The following is a 22,500-nucleotide window of genomic DNA, read 5'->3' as shown; positions in this document are numbered from 1 at the left end:
GATAAGAAACAATAATACAGTAAAACATTCGATTTTCCTCTTAACTTAAAAATACTTGTAGTCACGTAATCTATTCCTAGCCGTCGAACCTGATAAACTAGTAAAAGTAAAGCTTGTGAGGTGATTATTTCTCCTGAGTAGCCTCCTAAGATTCTTAAGGGCGAAAATACCTACATTTTTGACATGATGGTTAACATAGTTCCATAGCACCGAACCTCTATATGCTAAAGAGTCCTTTAACAATCTAGTGTTGAATATAGGTATGGTTATAATTGCCTCTTGGTCTCTTAGTGAATAGCTACATTCGCGCCTTATGAATATGCTATTAATTAGACTGAGGTAGTAAGACTTCACTTGCTCTATAAAAAAGGTTAACTATTTGAAATTTGTATTCTAAATTGATCGTATCCCATCCTGAAACGTTGAGAGCTACATTAGATGCCGTATCTTTGGATAAGTTGTAGACAAATTTTTGCTGCTCTACAGTGAAGTTTCTCAGTTGACTACAGAAGATCCGAATTTATACACGAACCCCATAATATTATACCATACTTCACAGAAGGTAATATTACACTAAAATAAAACTTTAAAAGAACATTTTCGGGCAAGAACCTTGAGCGCTTCAATAAGTCTATTTTTTTCGCAAAGTTTTCCTTTAGTTCTAGCATATGCGCGGTATCCAAGTAAGCTTGTCATCCACAATCATTCCAAGAGGACGCGATTTTTTGCCATAGCCTAAAACAGATTTACCAAAAAATATCGGAGGTAGTGGTCCTATAATGGTTGGTGTACTAATTAACATGACTTCGCTCTTAGCCGGGTGAGGTGTTAAGCGATTCTATAGGCACCACCTGTAAACCTCTTGCAGAGCACAGTTCATGGAAGCAATCGCTGCGTCGCAGACTCTCCGATGCTGAAAATTGACGTATCGTCCGCGTACATGAACAGGGATCCCATGGTAATCGTGGCGGGCAGATCATTTGTGAATAAAGTGAACAAAATAGGGCCTAAAACAGATCCCTGTGGAAGGAAATTTGTTAATAACATGTCAGATTCGACTCCGTTAATCACAGTGTACTGCATTCTTCCCCTCAAGTAGTCCCTAATCCAATCGAACAACAATCCCGTGATACCGAAATTATATTTCAGCTTCTTCAGTAAGATTTCGTGTGATACGCTGTCAAACGCTTTTCTGAAGTCCACAAAGGCTACTGCGACAACATTACCATAGTCTAACGTTCTCCTCCATATTTCTGTCAGATGTACTAGGAAGAGCTCAGTCGAGTAGCCGCGTCGGTAGGCCCATTGCTTCTCTGTGATTAAATGATTGTCGACAAGAACGTGCTGCACCAGTCTATCTTTTGTTTCTGTTTCCAAGATCTTACTTGGTACGCTTAAAAGGGAGACAGGTCGATAATTTCCGCAGTCTGTTTCATCATCCTTTTTGAAAAGCGGAGTTCATCGGGCAGTCTTCCATAAGAAAAGACAATTCTTTGTTCAATGCTGTCATTGTAAAGGTTGACCAATGCTGGTACAATAGCCTTTCCTGCCAATTTGAGAAGTTTAGGCGAGATGTCATCAGGTTCAACTGACTTATTCGTCTTAAGTTTATTTATCTTTTTTTCAGCAGAATGGTTTGTAATCGAAATAAGGCTTTTAGGTGACAGTATATAAAGTGACGTGCTGGCATCCACTGAAGCGGGCTGCGGTGGCATTGGCAGTGATTTAATTAAGTATTCGCCGATCTCCGAAAAGTATGCATTCATCATTTGGGCTTTTTTCCTTATCCATGAAAGCAAAACTGCCGTCGGTTCTCTTAAGGGGGCCTATTTTTCTGTTGCGTGCTGAGCGATTTGTAGCTCTGTTAACTAAGTTCCAGTAGGCACTAGATTTCTTTACTTCTTCGAACATATCGTTGAAGTAGGATGCTTTAGCTCTTCGCAAAGCTAACGTGACTGCATTTCTAGCTTTCTTGTATTTTGACCACATTCCAGGGCATTTGGTGCTGACTGCTGCTTTGAAAATGTTGTATCTTTTATTGATCTTGTAACAGATTTCGTTAATTATCCAAGGAGCTGATTTACTTCCGATCTTAACCTCTTTCTGGGCGACGTGTTCGTCACAAATTCCTTTAAACAAGGTTTGCCATGCCCATAAGACATCATCTGGCTCTTCGAGGACTGATGCTATATGGAAAGGCGTATTATAATAATTACATTAGAGAGCTTAAGCACCAGACGTTCTTGACAACACGAACGGCAGAGAAGCCGCGTAAGACTGGATCGAGGCCTTCGTTCTTGGCGCGAAATAGGAAGGTTAAGCAGTCGACGTTTTTCAGACACGGACTTCTACCCGTGTTAACATGTCTTTGCTAAAAGATGCTAGAGATGTGACCTTAATGAGCATGGGAATAAGTTTCTTTACCCCACTCTCTTGACAGAATGAATAATTCGTCAATTTATTAGGCGACTTGAAATTTACCACTTCATAGTTGTGTAAACAATGGGAACAAACGAGCGAGCATGAAGTTTTCAGTGCATGATCTGGATGCCTAGAGGACCATTTCTCTTTCTCTAAATTCGTTAACCACAGCGAGATTTGTTATCCTTATGTTGGTAGTCGGTTGCTCAAAACCTAGCATAGATGCATACGATATACAATGTGCAGTTACAAAATACAACCGATGTAGAAAGACAATCATCTATCTCATTTTGCACTTTGTTATTGTATCTTAATGTCGCTTAAGTGTCTTAATTATAAATTATCGCTCAAAGTAATTTGTGATAAGCCTAAACCCGGTTTAAAAAAATCTTAGTTCTGCATTTGATGATTCAAATGGACATGAAATCAAATGACTTAACTCACCCAGACTTAACGAGAAAATTGTCTGCCATTGTCGAATCCCGTTTAATCTATCGATTAAGCAAAAACCACTTTACGCGCTACGAAAACGTTTTTTAATCGCTTAATGAAAAGCAGAAGAGCTTTTTTTGGGTTTGAGTCAATAATTTATCTCCTATAAACAAAATAACAGCATATTTTTGTGGCGTCCTACCTTCAACCTGAAAAGTGGCGTTCTGGCCTCTGCGACATAACCACGCGAACGTCCTGACATGCGCAGTATGTACATAGTTCCTCTAATGACTTCCAGTAGGCGTTCGTGACCTCAAGAACGTCTGGTGCTTAAGCTCTCTATTACAATTATCAAGACGGCTGGTTATAAAAGCATAAACCAAAGTAGTTAAAGAATCTCTCGAAAGGTATTTCTCAAGTTATTTAAATGATAGAATCCCGCGGTACAAGCCTTATTTATGTGATCAGTCATGCTTAAATGTTGCTTCATGATTGACAGATCAAAAATTCCAATCAATTCAGCACTTTAGTTTAATTGTTGATCACATTACTTGTCCTTGGATGATGAAAATTTCGTTACTTTCTTTAAATTAGTTAATCATTTGTTTTTATTTTTAATAGATTAGACATGGGGGCGATGTGCAGCACTGCAATATGCAATACTGCACTTTAGTAGATAATCAACAACTATTCAAAGAGGTGAAAGTGGCCAGTGGTAAGACGGCGAAACAAATATCCGCCGAAAGCCGCCGACACTGAAGTACATAACTGTTTCAGAACATGCTAAAACAGTGAGATAATACAGCACAAAAAGGTAATTTTAAACCATACATTCCCGCGACAATGACAACATTTTCGTTCGCAAATGTCGCGGGAACTGCTCGGAGGTTGTTAGCAAAAGATATTTGGAGTTTGAATAGCCAATCAGAGCGCGCCTTCAACGCCATTCACTGTTTTAGTGAATACTTACAGTCTAATTCACAACTAAGGTGCCAGTCACTTGCAGTGACGCATCGGGCTCACTAGCAGTAATGGCGGACAGACGTGTAAACACTAACTCTGCTAAGTTCTGCTAAGTCCTTTAAGTTCTCTTCCTCTCCAGTGACTGCGTAGTTTTCTACTCATGTTTAGTACCATAGGCGTGTAGATATTTTAAGTAATTGGATGAGCACAACTACTCGTGGCTTTAGTTACAGTACCCCCGCCCCCCCCCCCCCCCCTCATATCAACCCGGAGCATAAATGAGTACCGGATAACTATTGAGAAAACCTGATAAACTGCAGGGGGGGGGGGGGGTAACCTTATGATTGACTAGCATCCCATCCAGTTGGTAGTAGTAATACCCCTCGTCGCTTCATGCGAAGGAAACAGGGATAAGCTTTGGCTGGGTGGGGTACTAAGTTCGAGTACAGACATTTTTATGGTAAGATCAAGTCAATTTAATCTTGAAACAACCAAAATCCTCCCCACCACACCCGCCTCTGGTGCTATATAATGACCTGTCCCTTAGCAACCAAGCCACTGCAGTACAACACAGTAAGACACCACAATATACTATATACAAACCTAGTCATCAATATGATTATAATGATTCCAAAATATCAAAAGGTAACCATCTGTCTACCTGTTGGAAATAAAGACAACAGTGTGGCACAATTTTTTATATCTTGGTATTCAATGTATTATTTGTACTTTTACTGAAGCTCTTGGCCCTTCACGCCCCAAAATGAGCACATTTGCATTCCCCATACTATATATCCTTTATACATTTCCTACGACACTGACGAGGAGAATTTAGTGAAAAAATCCAGAGCTTTTCAAGTTTGCGATCGTTTTCTTAACTCTCATAAGCATTGATTAAGCAGTGATACCTTGGTGAGAAATCAGATGTTAGTTACCCTCAGGAGTTGAAGAGTTCAAGGAATGTGCTCTGCCAGTCTGAGCTAAATTTGCGAAAATTGCTCGGCAGAATAAAATTAATATTTAAAAACTAATATATAGAGTTTTTCCAAGCGCGCAAAAATGAATTCCTTTACAGAACGCCTCCCAAAACAATAACGAAAAGTGAAAAGAAGAATGAGAGGATAGTAAAAAGTCCTAAACCCTTTGAGCACTAAGAGTGATCAGCATCTAATCTCTCCTTACAACATCACCTCTGAAGCAAACATTAAGGTCAGGAGAATAAAGGAAATGATTACCAACTAAAGAAGCTGTATCGAGAACAGTATGGAGAATATGCATACTGATATTAGGGTGTACAAGGTTAAATTTTTGAGTTGTTTGTTGATTTTTTTCGTTCAAAACTAATTCTGAAAGTGTGCAGGTTTGAAATGAACCGGAAACCTCCGTCATAGCTGTGCGGCACGATTGGACAGTTTCATTCGTCTTTGAGATCCACGATAAAAGAAAATCTATAAAACAGAGAAAATGAAATTCATATTAACAGAAAGGACTAACTATTGTAACTGTCGTTCGCCTTAAATCGTGTTTACACAGCGAATAGATTAGGGACGAAGTTTACGCCTAACGGAAAATATAATTTTTCTTTTGCACTCTGCCTGTTCAGCCCATCAATGGGGTGTAAGGATGTTTTGAGTTTTATTACGGAATCAGAGCATATAATTTTTACCTTTGATTCCTGTAACTACCAGCGAGGGAATTGTGACTTTGGAGCTAAATTGTTCGAACTGGTGGCTTAGTGCTTCGGTCAGCACTTCCTCATAGATACTTTTGATATTGGCGCGCATAGTTATACTTGATATCGCTATATTTAGCTGTTTATTTTTTTTTTATGTTAATTAACTCGTTAATTATCATTTTGTTGAATTTGACTGGATTCGTTCAGTTACCAGCATTGAAATATGTGTTTTCAAAGCCAGATTGTTAAACCACGATCGAGCCTTAGTGCTTCGGTCAGTACTTTCTGTATGATTGACATATGTTGTTATTAAATTTTTGCGAATTGGTGCCCATAGTTATACTTGATATCACCGTATGCAGCAGTTTTTGATGTTGAGTCACTTATCCGTTATCATTTTTCCGAATTTGGCTGAATTTTCCCGGCTTCTAGCCAAGAAATTTGTGTGTTAGCTCATGAATCATACACGGTTAAGTGCTCTCGTGAGAAATTTCTGCATGGTTGTTGAAGACTTTTGCGAATTGATTCTCTGAACCATTAATTTATTAGTGCTGAGATGAACACCTGATTGCTGTTCACCCTGCAGTATTTGAAGTTAGCTCAGTTATTAGCTATTATTTTGTCGAACCTGGCCAGATTTGCTGAGAAAGCGTGAAAATTCGAGATATCTACTCTGCCTTTTGTAAATATAGTGAAGGAAAAACATGCCCTGATTGGAATTCCGGAAATAAAAGCCAAATCTTTTAATGTCATCCGCTTGACGATCGCACAGCTGACTATGTATGCCTGATACAAAGAAAAATTGAAGTCAAACCCAAGAAGCTAAAGCATGGAATAGATTGGGTTTGGATCAACAAATAATGCAGTGACAGAAAATTCGCCTTCAAAGGATTTAATCTGGAAAATCACTTGTTGGACCTTTACCATCAGGCCAATGTGCTTTACAAATATACGTATCTTTTGTCACTTTAGCTACTGTAACAGTAAAATTTTGTTGAGAACAAGGGCTAATCCATCGCTGACATTTTTCAAAGTCTTCCGCTGGCTTTGGGAAGGGCAAAAATACTTTCTCCCCTGATTCTTGCAGTTCTTTCTGCTTTTTGGGGAGTTTGTTAGGGTATCTCGAGTTGCTAGTACATGCACCCCGGCAGCAGTGCTTTGTATGCACCCTTTTGGGACTAAAAAATGTGGTTTATGGACGAGAAGTGTTTCCATCTACAGTAACTCAGTGAAGCGAGATCTTGTGTTTGTCTGAAACTCTGCAGGGGTCTAATTATTCAAAATCTAGTTTTAGATTGAGTGCACAGTGCTATTCCTATGAGATTAAAACAGTAAAAGCACTTTGTTGAAGTGTGTTATTTATCTTTCCTCTATAGAGTCTGAAGTTAATTTGGATTTTCAGTAACCAATAGTGACAAAATTTTTGCTTCAAAAGCCAAATCGCACATCCTTCCACCAGCACTTCCTGTTAATTGGAGACATTCATATTTCTGAACCATTTGTTGATTGATGCTCAGAGTTTCTCTTGATATATTATATTTACTGATTTTTGACTCTGATGCACTGTCTACAATTACCTTGTTGTTTAATTTGATTGGCCTGTTTCAAGTGGATAGCACACAAATTATTGGTCAGGAGTTAAATATGGATCTTTGTGTCATTTAACTCTAACTGAGCTGACAATCGCATTTCAGTGCATTAACATTACTCATATAATTTCTGAACGACATGAATTACATGTTTCACAGTAACTTTGTGTATGTGATTTGTTTTCCCCTTTTTTCCACTTCCGAGGGACAATAAAATAAGTATTAATTTAAAATGGTGTGTATTAATCTTCAGACCAGGAGATGCCGAAGAGGCAAAGTTTTTAATCCTGTGGAAGCTTTTTTTTTCAGCCTTTTCTATTTTACTTGCTCAAGGTGCAGCTAACCTGAGGATAATTTTTGAACTTGAATTTCATGCACAGGTCAAAGTGAAATTTCGAATTTCTTCCAAAAATTGAGATCAGATTCCTCAATTGGAAACAAATTTACTGAACTTTAAATCATTTTAACTATTTTGTAACTTTCATATCTGGCTTAGAAATTACAATGTGGGGATAAAAACCACCATACCATTCTCTGAAGTACTGTAAATTGGTTGGAGTTGCCAAATTGTCCTGCTTTTGTAGGAGGATTTTCTTGGTTTTCCTAAGAGCAAATGTGGCCAAAAATCAAACATTTTTAAAATATTGTGGCAGCAGCCAAAAAATTGATTTGGCACATATTCTCAAGTTAGGTGGACCTTACAGTGAAACAAACCACTGCATACTTCATTTGGCTGAATATCAATTCATTTTCGAGAGAATTGATAACTGAATTCCACAAAAATGCTGCTTTCAATTTCAACTTGTGCCATTTTTGATGACTGATGCTGTCAAATATGTGTCAAATATGGGCCTTTGAAGCAATTTTCGTCTGAAAAAATTATTTTACAACACTTAAAAGAAACAGTGGTTTCATTTATTTTAAATTAAAACAGATTCATGGGAAAATTGTGAAATGAATTGATATTTTGAACTGAAATGCACATTACTGCTTTTAGAGAGACTACCTCTCAATGATGTTTAGAACAAGTGAGATGTGCTGAAATGAACACCAGCTGAGCTATGTTCAAATGCTAGTCTTGTAGTGCAAAATTTCATTTCTCTGAATTTCTGATCTGGATGAGTTACAGCGAGTTATTTACTTATGTTAAGTCCTATTTGCCATTTTGACCCCAATTTATGTGAAAACCAAGCTAAAGTACTTCAAATCAGTATGTAGAAGTTTTTCGTTTTCTGTCTTAAGTACCGGTAGAAGGCTCAGTTGGCTGTTAAGAATTCGTTTTACTTCCTTTTCTTTAAAGTTCCTCTGTATATCAGAGAAACTTATCTTTTAGAACTCGTAGAAAGGTAGAGAAAAAGTATTTATGAAACTAAAACTTTGTCATAGCTGAGCAAAATGACTTGGTGGTTTCACCCAACCTTGCTCCCAGTCCCTTTTCCCTTACTTGGGGGTGGGATTCATTAAAATTTCTGAAAGCTTTTACAGTACTGTAGCTCTGATGACATCCTGTGGAACCTCAGAAAGAGCATTCTAAACAAAAGAAGTTTTGATGAGAGCTGATAATTAGTATTTAAATAATAAATAAATAAATAAATTTTAATGAGTTGTATAGCCCTATTTACATGTACAGATCAATAGTGCTTTACACTGAATAAAAATTAAAAACCTTATATATCTAAATAAAAATTTACAATAGTAATGGTAGCTGAAAATACATAAGAATAAATTATTTTAATGTAATATATCTAAGTTAATGATTACAAAAAGCTTCATTAAACAGAAATGTTTTAATAGCTTTTTTAAATTTATCCAAACACTTAATCATTTTAATTTCATGAGGAAGTCTTCCATAAGTATGGTGCTGCTGCCTGAAAAGATCGATCACCAAATGTCTTCAGCATCTTACCCTTAGGGGGCTCTAAGTAAAGACCGTCATTAGATCGAAGACAATAAGAAGATTTTGATTTAATAGATATGAGGCTGTTAATATATGACGGAAGTAAATTATGAAGCGCTTTAAAAGTAAGTAGAAGAATTTTAAATTTAATGCGAGCCTGGATTGGAAGCCAGTGTAACTCATATAAAATAGGAGTAATATGCGAGTACCTTCCAACGTTCAATAGCAGTCTTGCGGCTGCATTCTGTACACGTTGTACTTTAGCTATCAGTTCCTTTGAGGCACCATACAAAAGACTGTTACAATAATCTAATCTATTCGTTATAAACGCATGAACTAAAGTATGGAGACTGTCTTCGTGTAAATATTTCTTAATGCTTCTAATGTTATGAAGATAAAAGAATGCAGATTTGCAAATATTTGTAATATGCTTAGACATGCTTAGGTTAGCATCCAACCAACAGCCTAGATTTTTTACCTCGGAGCTATTATTAATTACCGAGTTGCCAACGGAGATACTGATTGGCTGTAGTTTAGATAATTGTTGTTTTGAGCCTATTAAAATCAGTTCAGTCTTGCTATCATTAATTAACAGTCTATCATGAATCATCCACTTCCTGATCTTTCCAATACAGTTCTCCATTGCTTGCAAGGCTTGGTCTTGAGATGTAGTATTAGGTCTAAAACTCAGATATAACTGGGTGTCATCAGCATAACAATGAGCACAAGGGAGCTCGTGTTCAATGATCTTAAAGAGCTTAGATGCATATATAATAAATAGAATCGGTCCAAGACACGACCCTTGAGGAACACCGCAGCCTAAATCGAATGGGTTAGATATCGATCCCTCGATGTCAACTTTTTGCATCCTGTTATGGAGATATGACTCAAACCAGCTCAGGGCAGAATCAGCAATACCTAATTCTTCGTGGAGACGTTTGATCAGTATATCATGATTAACAGTGTCGAAGGCGGCACTAAGATCCAACATGACAAGAAGAGTGACCTCTTGTGAATTCATCTTCATTAAGATATCGTTAACCACCCGAAGAAGCGCTGTTTCGGTACTATGTCCTTTTCTGTAAGATGATTGCATTTCTGGATAAACAGAATTGTCTATCATGTGTAAATGAAGTTGATTATACACCGCCTTTTCGGTGAGCTTCGATATGTATGGCAAATTACTAACAGGTCTGTAGTTACTAAGAAGTGGATCAAGACCAGCTTTTTTGAGCAACGGCTTAACAAGTGCACATTTCCAGACATCAGCAAACACACCATCCACGAGGGATAGATTTATCATTTTTGTGATCACGGGAAGCAGGACATCAATGCAGCTAAAAACCAGTGAGGTAGGCATCGGATCAAAAGAACAGCTTTTCTTTGCGCTACCTTCGATAAGTTTCCGTACTTCGAGTTCAGAAAGTGCTGTAAATTTACTAAATTTGGGGGTTGGTGACAATGTACAGTTTAAAAGCGGATCAGTGGAAAGATCTTGAGCCATAACGTCGAGTCTTGTACCAATATCAGTGATTTTTTGAACAAAGTACGAGCCCATCCTATCAGCTAATTCAAGCTTATCATCGCAAGGTGGTAGCACAGTGTTCTTTTTCCTTTGATTCAAAAGAGTATTCGCAGCTGCAAAGAGCTTTTTTTGGTTTGAACTGTTATCATTAATGAAGTCATGATAGTATTGGCTTCGAGCTTCGTTCATTAATCGATTTGTCGTATTCTTGATCTTTTTGTATGACAACATATCGTCGTGTTTGCCAGAGTGTCGCCATTTTCTTTCTGCTTTCCGTTTTTCACGGTGGGCATTTTTTATATCTTCATTGAACCAAGGAACCAGAGGTCGAGATCGTATAACTTTGGATCGAAGTGGAGCATGTCTCTCGAGCACTTGGGACAAGGTATCGTTATAGCATTCAACGAGATCGTTAAGCGAATCTGGACTGTAATTACAAAGCTCAGAGGTAGACAGATCTTGTTTAAAATCCTCAATCTTGATTGCCTTCAATTTTCTATATGATATTTGCTCATTTTTGGGAGATGGTTTACTTAAGGCAAGATCGCAAAGAACAGTAAAATGGTCTGAAAACAAGTAGTCAGTCATAGGTTTGGCTGTAAGAAATGAATCCGAGCAACGAGTAATCATTAAGTCTAAGGTGTGCCCAGATACATGTGTAGATTTATCCACGTGCTGTTGAAGGCCCATAGACGATAGTAAATCTTGAAAACGAGAAGCATCAGAGTCAGTATGTACGTCGACAGGAATATTGAAATCACCCGTTATCAGCAACGGCTCAGGAGACATGATGATCGACTCGAGGTAAGTTATGAATTCATCAAAGAAAACACTAGTGGTGACTGGATGGGCTTGAGAATATGGTATACGATAGATGACAGCAATTCTCAAGCTATTTGAACCATAACGCAGAGTCCATTCAAAAAATTCGAAAGATCTACGCTCACCACCGTCCATTTTCTTGGCATCTATGCCGCTCTTTATTAAGAGTGCAAGTCCACCACCAGTCCTTCCAAGACGCGGTTGATCGAGCAGCTTGAAACCAGGCAGAGTAAGTTCAGCTCTATGTGCCATGTCACGTTCCGTCAACCATGTTTCTGTAAATATGTAAATGTCCGCACCGGTGGATGCTGCATAGCAAACAAAATCCGCAGATTTGTTTTTAATTGATCTAGCATTCAAGCAGCAGAGCCTAAGATGATTTTTGACGTTAGGAGATTGTTCTGAAATAGTTGGAATATTAATGATGGTACGGACTTCAGATCTTTTGTGATTATTTTTCACCGCGTGATGGTTACCATGGCGACGTCGCGTACGTTGAGAGATACGAACTGAAATAGATTTCCTATTCTCCGGGCCAGGCAATGGATGAACATCACCGCTAAGCAAGACTGATAATTCCAAAAAATTAAAAGTTGACGAACTATTGGAATAATAAGAGATTTTACTCTTGAACCATTTTTTCTTGAATTTATATAATGGTACAGAGCAGCGATTGTCTAATGAGACAAAGGAAGCACGAATAGTACGAGGTTGAATTGAATTGCTTCGCACTTCACAAGGCACAGTGTCACAAAGAAGTGTTGATGAATGCAGAATTCCACCAGGCTTGTAGTAACCATTGTTTGAAATACAAAGAGTGGATGTAGAAAACCATTGCACAATCCAAGGTCGAAAACCAAAAAATCCTTTTTGCAGACGAACCATTCCAAATTCCAAAGCCAAAAATTGACATGCTGGAGAGCATGATGTTAGATACTCATTTCTTGAACTATTTCTGTGAGGAGGACTTGGGGAAAGGCTTGAAAGGAGCAGAATCGCACAGATCAAAAACAGCATGTCCACGACTAATGAACCACTTAATGAAGGAATTTAGACAGAGAAGAGAGAAAGGCATTTTGCCAGGCCTTATAGATTATGCTACAAGTAAAAGTAGCATATTATTATGCCAATAGCATGGCTTTTTTTGGCAAAATTATGCTAAAATTATGCTCTTTCTTCCAAGTTATGCCCCTTTCTTTAAAATTATGCTCTTTGAAGAAATTGCAAATAAGTCCAAAAAATACATTTTTTAATTGGAAGCTATCGGTCTACAAGAAAATGCAACAAATCCACAATGAATTCAAATAAACATGTGGTTCATGTTAACCCGGGCTCAGACCGTTTCAGACGCCACTCAGTGATTCACAGTGAACTCCAAATGTTACTACCAGAACTAAAACTTAAAACATCAAATAACGTCACCAAGTGCTTGGGAGTAGAGATGAGCAATGATCAAATTGTAGCATCAAAAGTGATCCGATTATTATCAAAAATAGAAATTATGCCAGTTTGCTGAAATTATGCCAAAAATTATGCTAGCATAATCTATACAGGCCTAGTAGCTGCTTTTTGGTGTACCCATAAATTCCAAAACTATGACAATTCACTGTGTCACAGGCTACCTTAAACAGTCCCTTGAACATGAGAGAGGACTCATATATATCTCCCAGTCTCTCCTTCACACTTGCTAACTAGGACTGGTAACCAGTCTGTCGGCTCAGTGAAGTCTTGATTGAAACATGGCTTTTGTTCGAGTTGGCTGCGGTTGAAATCTACTTTAAATTATTATAATTTAGCGTTTCTGAGTGGCCAATTTTTTTCAAGGTAAAACAATTCGTGCATATTGTACTTTTCAGCTTGATTCCTGTAATCACAAGCGAGAAAATTGTGAAAACTCGTGGATTAGTGCTTTGGTCAGCACTTCCGGTTTCTTGGAGACGTGTTCGTATTTTCATATTGTTGCTCTGAGTTATATCCTTTATTTCTCTATATCTTTTAACGTTGATTCCTCAGTTATCTTTCGTTTTTATTAGTGAATTCTATCGGCCACATTCCAGTGCTGGAAAATTATCAGAAATTTATCGATTGTCATCAAATTGTTCAATGAGCCTGTCAGACGACCATTATATTCTAAACATTTGCTTAATGCTGTATGATACTTTAGTATTTTGGTGTTAAATTTATGACAGCTTTGTTACATTTGATGTTTTGTATTGTCACCAACAATAATTCAGTTAAACCATATCCTTACAGGAGACATCTCCTCATGGCTTCTGCCGCTCCATCTTGTCCTTCTTCCAAAGAAACCTCTAATTATGCTCAGCTGTGTCGCCTTCTCGTCGATGTTGGATCCTGTGTGTTAAGGGAGATCTTTGACAGGATATGTCCACCAGGACACCTTCAGACTGTTCTGACTGATGCTACAAATCGTGCAAAATTGCAAACACTGCGAAAGAAAAGAGTCCTGAGTACCTCCCAGTGGGGGAAACTGTATCCTGCTGTGAAATCATCAGTTTCCTCAATAAACTTTGAAAGCTCCCTGCTGATACTTCTTCTGAGGAACATTTGGGATCTGACTCTCCCTGCCTCTGGCCGGAATGACCTTCCTTTGGTAACAGACACCACTCCAGCAGCTGACATCACTCGCATCAAGATCCTCAGAGACAAAGTTTACAGCCATGTTACCAGTGGTTCAGTCGATGATCCAACCTTCAGTTCCTACTGGAATGACATCAAAGACACTTTTCAGCGCATTGGAGGGGCCTGCTATCAGGATACCATCAATGATCTTGAAATTGATTGTATGGATGCCGATCTTGAGGAACATTTCCAAGAGCTTTTGAGAGAGTGGCTGAAGGATGAAGACTGCATCAGAGACAAATCACATGAAGATGAAGTGGTAAAAAAGGCCAAAAAGGAAGATGACCTGGAGGATTCCATTGAGATATCTGAACAAAGTTCACGGAAGGAAGGTTTGTTTGATTTACTTTTGTTGATTTGAAGTCTTTTTTAATAATGTTAGATATGGTGGATTGTGAAATAAAAATAATTTCTCCCAAAATTTCTGTTTGTAAAGTCACAGCAACATGTATATGTAAGTGAATTGTTTTTTTTTCTCTTGATGATGGGATGTTATATAAAAAATTCATAACTCAGATATAATTTTGTACTGAAGATGATGAATTTGAAGTGTGATTATTTGAGTAAAAGATGATGTTACTCAGTGAATGACACAGACATGCATACTAGGAGAAAAAAGGGAATACTTGGAGTTCTTGTTTCCTAGAGTATGCCAGTGAAATGTTTCTACTGTTTTATCAGTTATAGTGTGGGCATAAACTGTTTTATGCAGGCCTAGGGTCAAGGGCTCATTGATGTACTATTCATAACTCAGGTTTTCTTTTCCTTTTCTACGTTGTCTTTGATTTAATTTGGGTCAGCTAACAACTTGTAATGGATGAATGGAAAAAACTGAAAAGTCCATTCATTTTCAGAGACAGTACTAATGCCAGGGGAGAATAGAACAGCACAGAATAATAAAGCCAGCCCACCAAAGCTCAGTGTTACCCTTCCACTGATGAGTGATCTTCCAGACGCCTCTTCTGATTAAAGCAATGTCGAGCTCCCTGTTGATATTCTGTTATTAACAGTGGAGGACTGTGAGTTCTTAAGCTGCTTTGCCTACCTGAAGGAACCCTTTAAGAGTTACCACATCAGTATTGGCATCCAGGCTGTAAGCTAATCATACTTAATCTAGGGGGTAATGAAGTCACTGATACCGGTTGTTCCAGTCTATGTGAAGCTTTACAGTTTTCAAGCTGTAAGCTAACCACACTATATCTGTATGATAATATGATCACTGATACCAGTTTTGCCAGTTTTTGTAGAGCTTTACAGAATCTAAACTGCAAGCTAACCACACTGGCGCTGCCTAAGTCTATTAATCATGAATGGCGGCAAAGCCTTTAAGCTAAAACTCAGAGACACCGACCATCTTTACACCTGTCTTTTTATTAATATTTTGTTTTTTTAATTTCAATTGATTTTTATAGTTCAAGAAAAGAAATGCAGGCAGTAAAAATCCTACTGAATTTGGGGTCAAAGAGACTTACAAGGTAGTTTAAGTATTTCAATAATCGGAGTGAAAAGTAACGCTCAATGAAAATAGAACTGCAAAGATTTTGTAAGAAAGTTTTACTGGCTACATTTTCGTCTATACTGTCCGCCATGACATTTATAAAATAACCAGAGTAAAGCGCGCGCTCTGAATGGTCAATTCAGCGTCCACCATTTGCCCATGGGCGTACGCTGTTGACGTAAGCAAATGCAGACTAGTTTTCCGCGCGCGCTTGTTTTTTCTGGTCACTTAAGATTTGTTAAATGAAAGAAAACTCTTTTGCTACAATGTAACAATGTTATGTGATAAAACAAATGGTAAACGCCACAGTGTACACTATTGTGTTAAGGATGCACTTGGGGGGCTTGCTAAGCACTCAGGAAGCTACTCGCTCTCGGCTATCGCCTCGCGCGACTCTTACGCTTCTTTCGTGCTTAGCAACCTCCCGCGTGCATCCATAGCTCAATAGTGTACGCTGTGGTGTTTACTATTTGTTAAGTATCAATCGTTGCATAAATTAGTCACCCTCATTTGAGTTGTCTAGCTTTGCTAGGTTATATTCCAAAAAATTACATGCAGAGATGTGTATTGACAGATAAAGTGGGAGGTTAAATTTTTCGTTTGAGAACCCAGCTTATGTAGTATACACCGCGAGTTTTGATGACCTTTTAGGAGTCAGTTGCCGGGTCGTATCCGAAATTAGACTGTATCACAGATTGGACATTTAGGGTCGGTTATTTACACGTGGTGTAACCCAATCCGCGATTTTACGCAAGCAGTGGTCCTCAGAGATTCTAAGAGGGTTTGTTTAATTAAATGAAGGTCCTTTTACTATAAACTTTTGGCCCTCTTGACACTGTTCATAAAAATAAATGTTTAAATGAAAGTCTCGGCTCAATTGTAGATGAATTTTGTGAAAGATGTTTAAACTTCGTTTAAATAATCGACCCTCAATCTTAGGTTTCACTTAATATCTCGGTTCGGCTCTGTTTATTAGCGCAGCTTGACTAAGACAAAAAAAAGTGTTGATGGGGAACAGTTTGAATAAGATAGACGTATCTTTTTTTAATTTAAACTGTGTAGTTGGCACTCTAGAGCGATGAGGACTCGGAGGGAACAAAATCTTTCTCTCTGTTGCAAAAATGTATCACGCTGCATTATAGATGTGCAAGAAATTTATTTAGAAAACTAAATATGACATCTTGGAGTATCTTTAACCTGAGCAACTCCGCTCTTCTGCACAGGAACTCGGGCGGCCCCTGAGAGAACCTTAGAATGATACCAAATAATGCTACTAGCATTGCCCAATTATATTCCAAGTTATGCTGAGGGTTATGCTACTTTCTTTTTTTAAATAAATGCTTTCAAATAAGAATCACGAAACAATTCAAAATTACACTTTTTTTTATTAAAGCGCAATGTCATCTTTATCTTCAGTTGCTCACTAGCTCTGACAAAACATAAAAACACATTTATTATGTTTTGACATTTTGTTTCCTGTGAAAGCGGAATCTCGGATCGATTTAATCTTTACTTTCGGTATGCGCAGTTCTTTAGACGACGAGCAATGCAGTATTGCAGTACCCAGTTCTTCGCCCAGGACATTGCAAAATTGAAAATAGTCTGAACCACATGTACCGAGCTTGAAAATAATGAAACTTAAAGATAAGCCATGTCATGACTCTGGTTATGTTCCCTTCCATCAAAGAAATTAAGGGTATATTGATTATGCTTACAGTGCTACTTTAATAAAAGTGGAAAAATTTTGCAAGCCTTCGGTTTCATCTCTGAGGAAAGGAGCAACTTGCAGTAGGACTTTCGTCTAACTATCAGCAAGACTAATTAATCACTGTGTCAGTGAAAACGTAAATCGTCGAGTTAAGATTTGTTTTATCAGAACATGAGCTTCCTTAAGTTGTAGAATTCAGTGGTTTACGAGTTCCGCATCAGTACGGAACTATCAAATTTGAGAAAGGTAAGTGCTATTTTGACGCTTCTTTACCTTCGCTATTTGGGCAGAACTGTTTTCGTTTCTCTTCTCTATTGCGAAATGTGGCGATAATCGCTCACTGGAGCCAAACGACATGTTATAAACAATTAATTTAAGCTTTGATGTACAGAGAACCAAACGCTTTCGATTGACTGGCTGGGTATAGCAGACTTGTGGAATGTTCTTGGATCTGGTTAATCTTCTATTTTCTTTCAACTTAGTCAAGTTTGCAGGGATTTGTTTGGTTGTTGTTGTTGTTTTTTTTTTTTGTCGTGTGTGGAATCAATTTGAGATAGTTTGAGCTGCTTTGATAATCTACCAAAAATTGAGCTCGAAGAGTAACAGCGCAGGCATCTAATTAGAGACTTGTTTACAGTTATTAGGAAGGCAACAGTCATTGCTTTGTTAAAACGTTTTGCAGTCGTCCTGTTAGTACGGATTTTCATAAAAATAAGTAAATTCTAGCTCTCATGAAATTTAAAACGAGGAAATCTTCACAACAAGGTGTATAATATTTACCCGAGTTTCTTAGTTAGTACTCATGCATGCCACATATTGGCCCTTAAGTTAATTTTGGACAAGTGATAATGAATGAAGTGGTGCATGAAAAATTTGATTATTTCCAGTGCTTTTAATAAGATTTGAAATTTTTGCTGTAAAAATTTTGTAATTCTGAGACACGTAGGACATGAAAGCTGTAACTTACGCTCACAAAAGTAGAAATAAACAGGAGGCCACACGGCCGGAGCCTATATTATGGCCGGATTTGCGGTTCAGAGAGAACGAATTAAAGGTCTAGCTTTTTTTAGCAAAATCGCTTGTGAGTACTTGTCGCTGTTTGTTAACATTTGAGAGTTATGGAGATTAAGACTTTTGAACAAGTTGATGCCATGACAAATTGGAAAGATCAGAAAAATCGTTGCATGAAATGCGAGGACTAACGTAAGTTCTGCGGCAAAGTGAACAAAAAAGGAATAAGTCACTTGGTGACGTAGCTCAAGTCACGGAGAAATCCAGAATGATGGTGACCGTCCACCTCCGCAGAATAATAACGCATACCTCAAGCGTTCTACAAAACCAGTAATTAGATCGTGGAGGAAAATGACCCGCGAGTAATTGATTGGACACGGAATCGTATAATCTTTTTAATTGGTTTTTATTCGATCTACAAAAAATAACACATAACTTCTGAGCGATCTAACAGCAAGCGATTCCTGACAATTTCATGCTGGAAAACGAAATGATGATACTAAAATTCCAATTTATTACAAACACACTATTCACTTCTGTGGCGCAATCCAATCAAAACTCCAATACCAAGAAACAGGTTAGCAAAATTCGCTCAGGACAATTCAGGTAGCGAGGTAGAAAAAGGATTGATCGCTCTCGAGCGTTTTACGGCAAAATGTCTCACTAACTCAAAGGTCAGCCTTAAGCGATTACGCAATGGGCTGTAGATCACGTGGTCAATTACTAAATAAAACGTCAACAAACAGATTAATAAATTAAAATATTATTGGCTTTTGATAAACGAAACAGTCCTATCTATAAATTCTGGGTTTATTAAATTTCATCAAAACTGACGCTGCGATTCAAATCTTTCTCGTTCTCCACCAACCTATTTCTCCTGGGTCTAGTTTCTAGTAAACAAAGATCATCGTATTTAAAGGAGATGATATTTGTCTACAAGGTTTTCTCCTACTTACATCTGATAACAAACCTCGGAACGATATACCACGCAAGGCATTTTGAAATTAAAGATATCTGGCGCTGACTTCCCACAAGTTTTTTTTTGTAAGAGAAGTAGGGCTGTTTCGTCCGCTAAAGTTATGTAATGATAGAGCCAGTCGCCATTGTTTACATAAGATAATTGAGTTAATTAATCGAGTTTTTAAAATCAATCTGCCAATAAACTTTAACTTTCCCCGCGGCTGTTATTTTTCATAAATTGAAGCGATTCCTAGCACTGGGTTTGTGCTTTTAAAAAAACTGCTGACCGATCGCTCTTTACAAGATGTTTCATCACAAATGAACACTTTATTACCAAGCAGTATCTCAAGTACGAGAATTAACTCTGGATAACAAGTTTCTGACGTCTACAAGCAAATTATTTTTGTCCACGACAAATAAAAGAGGATGCCATGTTACTTGTCCCAGTCTCTTGTTTGATTTACTTGTAGCGTTCTGGGTATCTTCAGACGGGAATACCCAAAACTCGGGGATACCCAGAACCCAATAACAACGCCAATCAAAAACTACCACGTAGCACCGAATGTACATTTTCCTGTACAGGAAAAACCAGACCGAATTTCTGATTCTGGCCTGTTTACGGCCAGAATAATAAATAAACTATACTAGATGAAAGGAAAAAGCTACTGACAGTATAAATTATAGATGATAATTGACAGTTTTAGTTAATTTTTTTAATCTGCATCTTTGAATTGGCTCTTGATGGAATATAATTCACTTTACTAAATAGATGAGGAAGCCTCAACTCTGCCCCTTTGCTGCCGTAGCGATACAACTAGTGGTCAAACGAAGAGATACAAACGACAGGCAATTACGACAGGTTATCAATTTTGGGTGACCATGCATATTTCTTGCGCAAAATTTTGGGAGAAAAGACAAAAACAACTCCTTTTGCACCAAAGGTAAGAAAGCGCTGAAATGCTCGTGTGAATCTGGAAAACTAAACAAACGGAAGGAAAAGGAAAGCCTGAAATTTTTGGCACACATAACATTTTTAATTCTGGTGTTCTTCTGATTTACCATTTTCATTTGGGCTTCATTAACTCACTTGCTCCAAAGATTGCGCTATTAGGTCAAGTTCAAAGTCTACCTAGTTTCCAAGCCAAGTTCATCGATGTTAACTGTTCGAGAACGTTTGTTAACTCAGAGAGAAAAGTCTTACAGATTTTTTAAAATGTATAATAATAAAATTACTGAGTTCAGTTTTTGCATAATATGAATAATCATCCAACCTAGTGTCTGTGTAACTCAGACCTTGGTTTTGATAATTACTAATAACATGCCCAACCTCATCCAATTGCTTACTACACGCACAGTAAAAGCATGAACCAATTGCTATAAAATAGTACTTGCATCAGGGCAATAAAATTTTTCATCCATATCTTAGTATGATACTCATAGTTGAACCAATTGTTAAGTATTTACTTGCAGCGGTCAATAAAATTTCTCATACATACCTCAATTTACCAAAAGTTGAAAGCACACACCAATTGTAAAGTCTTCATTTGCATGGGCAGGAAAGTTTTCCACCCATCCTTAATATACCTGTAAGATTTTGTAAGGATTTATTCACGCTATTGTGTTTAGGTTTGGCCTTACGGCCTCTTTCTGGTCTCGGCTACCTAATACGCCACCGGTAGCTTCTGATGGAAAAATTTGTTAAAACATTTGGTTATAGAGAACATTCTGGTTTCTGTGGCCATTTGGATCAGAGTTGGTTCTTAGGGGAATCTCGATGAATTTTTGGTTGTTAGGGGAATCATGAATTTTTTAGTGTGAGAATATCTGACCCTCCACGGGATTTCAGGGATCAAGGTGAACGCACGCACACGGTACGGTCGTACGCTAAAACAAAGGAACGAACTTTTAGCGCGTTAGCTGCGTGTAAGTTACCTGCCTCACTAACTTTGCAGCCATTCTCTTACTTCGCACGGTAGAAACAAAGGAAAGTGTTAAGATATCTCGTATTTGAGTTTTTTCCTTCATTTCCGAATTCCTTCTTTTCTTAAAACAGCTTTCTAAACACGGGCCGCTCTTGAAATTATGCTTGAACTTTTGAAGGTAGCAATGATAAGCTTTTTAAAATAAAGACTAAGAGCTCGTAAGATTCCAAGATCGGTGTACAGCAAATAATACGCGGCTTCGTGCGGAAAGTTTCGTTTTGCGCTGGTTAACTAGTGGTTATTTATTTTAAAAATACCGATTTGCATAGAGTGACGAACAGCGACCACGTAGGAGACATGAAGCTGGAAATCTGTTGAAAAAGGATTCATAAAAACTCGGTACTGGCCTTATTAACTGTATGAAGCGATAAGGATTTATATTTAATAACGTAAGAATTAAGTTTAAAAAGGTAATTCATGTTTTCAAACTGAGCTCTCCAGTCCGGACCTTGTGAAACATGTCGTGCTCACTGAACTCTTTGTGAAAATCCTGAGAGAAAGAGCCTTGATTTTCCGTGAATGTTTCCTTTTCTATTACAACTTTCGGATTGAACAGAAGATCTTCATTTTCGCTTATATTCTGTAAGAAATGTACTTTACAAATACCATTCTCACAGTTAAGAAGCTGACAAACGTAACTAACAAGGTAAGCTGGGTTGTACAAGATAAGCTAGCATGTTAAGGAAGAAAGGAACTTAGCGTGTTGAAAAAAAAGAACAAAAAAACAAAAAAATGTACTAGTAACGTGTTATAGAAACAAAGTTCTACCGTGTTAGCCAGCTATGAACAATGGTTACGAGCACGCTTTCCAAATTAATTGTTTTTATACACATATCTGCACGGTAAGCGTGTCATGCCATTAGTGTTCGAGCGTGTTGTAGCGTGCCGTGTGCGTGCCTTCGACTCATTCCCTGAAACCTCTTGAAGGGTCACATATTTTATTATCTAGTAAAGAACTAAGATAATTAATAGGACCACTACTGTAGGAAGGTTTATTACATGTATCTTGTAAATGTGGCATGCTTCCGAGGTCTTTCAACCGACCAAATCCATTATTATGGTTATAACTTTTATATCATGTTAATAATTTTTTTTTTCTTCACTTAAATCAAGGTAATTCTTGCTTCTTACTACTGAAATGGAAAATCTTTCCTGGATTACATGTTTGAGCCATCACATGATGTGCTTGAAAGAAAGAGACGCAAGGCCCTATGCAAAGTATCACGTCAAGATGGAGTTGTTGGCTGGGGGTGCTTAATTTATGAGCCTAATGTCCAAAACCTTGACTGGAGCGAGTACTTTATCATAACGAGTTGCAAACTTATTTCAAAAGAGAACTTTGATACTGAGAAATATCAAGTAGGGTTTATCAAACCA

General features: G+C 37.7%; 2 protein-coding genes across 2 annotated transcripts in view; both read left to right on the top strand.

The window, feature by feature from the left end:
• The window catches only part of LOC148726453 (uncharacterized), a 344,348-nt gene that overhangs the window by 171,615 nt on the left and 150,233 nt on the right, over positions 1–22,500 (top strand). The window lies entirely within an intron of this gene.
• Positions 13,185–17,207, top strand: LOC148726462 (E3 ubiquitin-protein ligase DZIP3-like). Its single transcript, XM_088727415.1, has 3 exons — positions 13,185–13,237; positions 13,578–14,296; positions 14,819–17,207. Exons 2-3 carry the CDS (start codon positions 13,591–13,593, stop codon positions 14,932–14,934), a joined length of 822 nt encoding a protein of 273 aa, XP_088583541.1. The 5' UTR covers positions 13,185–13,237; positions 13,578–13,590; the 3' UTR covers positions 14,935–17,207.

The sequence above is a fragment of the Stylophora pistillata genome, chromosome 7, assembly GCF_964205215.1.
Source record: "Stylophora pistillata chromosome 7, jaStyPist1.2, whole genome shotgun sequence".
Lineage (NCBI taxonomy): Eukaryota > Metazoa > Cnidaria > Anthozoa > Scleractinia > Pocilloporidae > Stylophora > Stylophora pistillata.
Note: the sequence above shows the minus strand (reverse complement) of the source record. Positions and strands in the feature narration are given on the sequence as shown.